General features: G+C 42.9%; 1 protein-coding gene across 1 annotated transcript; it reads left to right on the forward strand.

The window, feature by feature from the left end:
- The first annotated feature begins 621 nt into the window (after positions 1–621).
- Positions 622–4733, forward strand: LOC117966964 (tubulin alpha-1C chain). The gene is made up of 4 exons (XM_059013361.1): positions 622–724; positions 3020–3242; positions 3340–3488; positions 3641–4733. Exons 1-4 carry the CDS (start codon positions 722–724, stop codon positions 4613–4615), a joined length of 1350 nt encoding a protein of 449 aa, XP_058869344.1. The 5' UTR covers positions 622–721; the 3' UTR covers positions 4616–4733.
- Positions 4734–5019: the final 286 nt, after the last annotated feature.

Consider the following 5019-nt stretch of genomic DNA (forward strand, 5'->3'; position numbering starts at 1 on the left):
ATATTCTAGATTCTGAACCCTCACCCTTATAAAAGTTTACCACAGTACTGTATACTTGCACTGCAATTTTGCAGTTTTTCCATACTTTTTACATTGTTATACTATGTATTTACTGTAGTTTACCATTGTTTGCCACGTTAAGTGTGCTTTACCATATACCTCTGGGCTTCACGATGCTTACCTATGCTTTGCTATGCTTTCACTATACTTTATTACACTTTGCTGTTACTAAAGGAAACTTTTATAAGGGCAGTAGACTGACAGCTGCCACTATGAAACAACAAAACACACACTTTGCCACCAGCCCTTTTGCATGAAAACAAGAACACTGTTTAGTGATGGGGAGGAAACAGAAACAGCTGATTCCACACCAGCTCAAAGCAGCTGATAATTCTGCAGAAATGTGCAGTCCAAATGAAATCCAATCCTGCAATCTCTTTAGCAGCCTCCGAAATTATAAATTGGAAGTTCTAACCAGCCTATCAGCAGTTAAATGTGCTTATTTCATTTACCAATCACAATGTAATTTCTAAAAGGCAGGCGTTCACTGCTTATTAGGATCCACCCCTTGGTCATGTCACTATTTGGAAGGCTATAAATTGCCCCACCCAGAAGGGAATGCAGTGAACCTCTCACTTAGACTCATTACAGTCGTTCTGTGAGTGTCCAGAATTAAATACCTTATTCCTCTTCTTTCTACCAGACAACAAACACAAATAAAATGGTAAGTAAATGTTTATCAGAATGGAACATTTCAGAATGTTATACTCTTAATCACAAGTACGTATTACAGTCTTTAAAGTCTTTAAAAATGTTTGTATTTCATGTGGTGATGTACTATTGCTAAATACTATTCTACAGTGTTTTAAACTTCAAGTACAGTAGAGTTAAGTGAACCCTTTATTTAAATCTATAAGTTAGACTCGCTACCCTTAGTGGGTAACTACACGGTATGTGTTTATAGTACAAACATAACAGAGTGCAGTAATGCAATTTTAAACAATGTATCTTGTACTTTCTTACTTTGCAATGTGGAACACGAGTTAATACCATCCCCTTGATCTTGGTAAAAGAAACGTTTAACGTATTAAAAAAAAAAATCCTAGATTTACTAAAACTAAATATCGTTGTAAAGTGCTATCATATTTATTTTCTTAGTGTGTAACGTTTCCAGTAAAATCTGCATATTTATATGAATGATATCATGTAAGGTTTACATAGTGTTATGATAAGCAATACCATCAGTTTTTTTGGTTTTTTTGGCATTTAGGCGCACTGTGACGGCCCCGTTCTGTATTAGTTATAGGAAGTCTGGGTCACTCCTGGGTCGATTAAACGAATTACTAGTAGAGTAGTTTAATAATCTCATTACTCTCCTGCTATCACCCTGGCCGTGCTTCCTTCTGCTACAGTACAGCGGAGATCATCTGTTCAGTCACAGGCGGGTGCGCAACAGGCTCGCCGCTACAGATTACAGAGACAATACAGTGATACGGTTTCCTGAAATCTATTTGCCATAAATGCAGGATTTCCTTGCAACATCTATGATGTATTTCCGTCAATGTGATGGAGAACAACCGATGACTGTGTGACGAATACAATTAATTCTTGTCGCCCTTATGTAAAACGCGAAGATCCTAGATATGTTTTACTGTACACTCAAAGGGTTAAAGATCGAGGTCGTACAGATAATTAAATCAGAGACTACTGTAAAGTTGATGTCATGCGTTCCCGAGGGCGAGCGATCCCAAACAGGAGAACAAAGAGATGCAATTATGCGGTATGTTGGAAAGTGCTGAAACACACTGCAATTAAATACTGCACACAACTCTACCAGCGCTCCTGTCTCGGTTTGCTCACTTGCGTGGCTAAGCTAAATTTTCTCTGCACAAGACACGCTGGTATACTTGTTGTATTGCATTGATTGAATAGGTCATAAACATGTTCCCCTATATTAAATATTTTGTTTGTGACATGAGAAACGGCAGTTGTAATCAGTAAGGGGATTAAACGACGTTGCGAGCTGTAATTGTACCACAGCACCCTAAGCCATATAACACATACAGTATACATTGCTATTCAATTACATTCAATTACATGAGACGCATCCGAGTGTCAAATGAACCCAAATACCAAAAGACTGAGAAAGGCTTTGGTAAAGCTGAGGTCACGTTGCTGGACACCGTCATTCTCAGAAACACAGCCCTATCTGTCTCAGATCTGCTTATTAGGCACAGGCAGCTCAGTCAGGTGATGCCTGGTTTGCTTGTTTCAGCTGGGATACAGTACAAAATCACTTTTTTCTGTTTGTGGAAAAGGATTAAAGACAAATCCCTATTAAGCTATTGAAAACCAAGAGAGTTTTATAATTGAACGGGACAATTTAACCTCACCATGAAGGCTTGTTAACGCAATGGTTTTTAGTTCATGCGTTGGACCCAGTGGTTTTGATACTGGACCACGTACAGTATCTGCTGGTGTCTGCATTTAAGCAGTTTAATTGTCTCCAAGAACAGTAAAAAATAATTCTTGAAGCGTGGATGGTATCCCTGTTTTGCTGATTAAGAATGAGTAAGGGATTTGCCATCTTTGTTTAATAAGAGAAGCAATGAGGAGGCTGTCCATGCTTACGTCAGGCTAGTAAACAACGCTGGTATCCTTGATATATAGTGCAGTGTGTTGGAATGGGCTGTTTTGAGACTTGCAGAATGTTTGTCCTTGTGTCCATAGTAGCACAGTACACGCACAAGATCTCTATTGCAGTGCAATGCAAACTGCATTACATCCCTGGAGCTACAATAAATTCCATGGCTAGGACTTGCATAAAATACTTGTGCTAAAGGAATTTGTATTTTTACAATATGGAACTTATGCCAACAATTATTTTATGCTGATTACATGGTAAATAGTGTGCCCATGAAGGACTGCACCTGCAGTGTAAAAATGTTGATTTGACTAGATTTAGAATAACTTTCAACCATACACGCTGTTTTACAATACATTCTTTTGTCCCCCACAGCGTGAGTGCATCTCCATCCACGTTGGCCAGGCTGGTGTCCAGATCGGCAATGCCTGCTGGGAGCTCTACTGCCTGGAGCACGGCATCCAGCCTGACGGGACTATGCCCAGTGACAAGACCATCGGAGGAGGGTCTGACTCCTTCAACACCTTCTTCAGCGAGACTGGAGCCGGCCAGCACGTCCCCAGAGCTATCTTTGTAGATCTTGAGCCAACAGTCATAGGCAAGCTTTCTCAGAATGTTTCTGTGCTGTGTGTTTACCTTCCTTCCTCATCCAGAGCAGGCTTTGCTAACAGGCCTTTATTCCTGTCTCTCCCCAGATGAGGTGCGCACTGGTACCTACCGCCAGCTGTTCCACCCTGAGCAGCTCATCACTGGCAAGGAGGATGCTGCTAACAACTACGCCCGTGGGCACTACACCATCGGCAAAGAGATCATCGACCTGGTTCTGGACAGGGTCCGCAAACTGGTGGGCAGCTCAGTGTGTTTAGTGACAATTTACTGAACTGCAATACTTTTAAATGAGGTTATGCAGGAAAGATTTGATGTAAAATACATCTTAAATGACTAGATATTTGTTCTGTTAACTTGCATTTCTAATAATAATGTTTCTCTCCCCAGGCTGACCAGTGCACAGGTCTCCAGGGTTTCCTGGTCTTCCACAGCTTTGGAGGTGGTACGGGTTCTGGTTTCACCTCCCTGCTGATGGAACGCCTGTCTGTGGACTACGGCAAGAAGTCCAAGCTGGAGTTCTCCATCTACCCAGCCCCCCAGGTCTCCACAGCTGTGGTGGAGCCCTACAACTCCATCCTGACCACCCACACCACCCTGGAGCACTCCGACTGTTCCTTCATGGTAGACAATGAGGCCATCTATGACATCTGCTGCAGGAACCTTGATATTGAACGCCCCTCCTACACCAACCTGAACAGGCTTATCAGCCAGATTGTGTCCTCCATCACAGCCTCCCTCCGATTCGACGGTGCCCTGAATGTTGATCTGACAGAGTTCCAGACCAACTTGGTGCCCTACCCCCGTATCCACTTCCCCCTGGCCACCTACGCCCCAGTCATCTCAGCCGAGAAAGCCTACCATGAGCAGCTTTCTGTGTCTGAGATCACCAACGCCTGCTTTGAGCCGGCCAATCAGATGGTCAAATGTGACCCCCGTCGCGGCAAGTACATGGCCTGCTGCCTGCTGTACCGTGGTGACGTGGTGCCCAAAGATGTCAACGCTGCTATTGCCACCATCAAGACCAAACGTAGCATCCAGTTTGTGGACTGGTGCCCAACTGGTTTCAAGGTTGGTATCAACTACCAGCCTCCCACTGTGGTTCCTGGGGGCGACCTGGCCAAGGTTCAGAGGGCAGTGTGTATGCTGAGCAATACCACCGCCATCGCTGAGGCCTGGGCACGGCTGGACCACAAGTTTGACCTGATGTACGCCAAGCGGGCCTTCGTCCACTGGTACGTGGGAGAGGGTATGGAGGAAGGAGAGTTCTCAGAGGCCCGAGAGGACCTGGCTGCCTTGGAGAAGGACTACGAAGAGGTTGGTGCTGATAGCTTGGATGGAGAGGAAGAAGGAGAAGAATATTAAAAATGCTATTGCCAGGCATTTCATTTTCTTTCCAAAATGTCTTTTTTTTCTGTCCTTTTGAAATGCTTCCAATCTTTTGACCACTTTCTGTTGAAATAAATGTGAATGTTATTTAATATATATTGTGTTTGTTTTTTATTCAGGGTGGGGGAAGTCTCCTATAAAAAAACAGTACTCCAAGATAAGTTGAACACTGATGTATTTGAAAATACTTACAAACATATACATATTATAATTTACAGAATCCATACAGGCATGTAGTTGAAAGAATGCCTATAGTAGCACAATGTTCGGGTGGTGTTACCCTATACTATAGGACTCCAGTATCCCTATCAAGACATTTGAGAACATTTACAATGGAAGTTCCCTGCAGTGAAATCATTTGAAAATGCACGATACGCTGT

Source organism: Acipenser ruthenus, chromosome 45 (genome assembly GCF_902713425.1).
Source record: "Acipenser ruthenus chromosome 45, fAciRut3.2 maternal haplotype, whole genome shotgun sequence".
Taxonomy (NCBI): Eukaryota; Metazoa; Chordata; class Actinopteri; order Acipenseriformes; family Acipenseridae; genus Acipenser; species Acipenser ruthenus.

Bases quoted from the DNA above. Each gene is read 5' to 3' on its own strand.
- LOC117966964 (XM_059013361.1), top strand. The intron at 3,243-3,339 runs GCAAGCTTTCTC...GTCTCTCCCCAG, and splicing joins TCTTGAGCCAACAGTCATAG to ATGAGGTGCGCACTGGTACC. The intron at 3,489-3,640 runs GTGGGCAGCTCA...TTCTCTCCCCAG, and splicing joins TGGACAGGGTCCGCAAACTG to GCTGACCAGTGCACAGGTCT.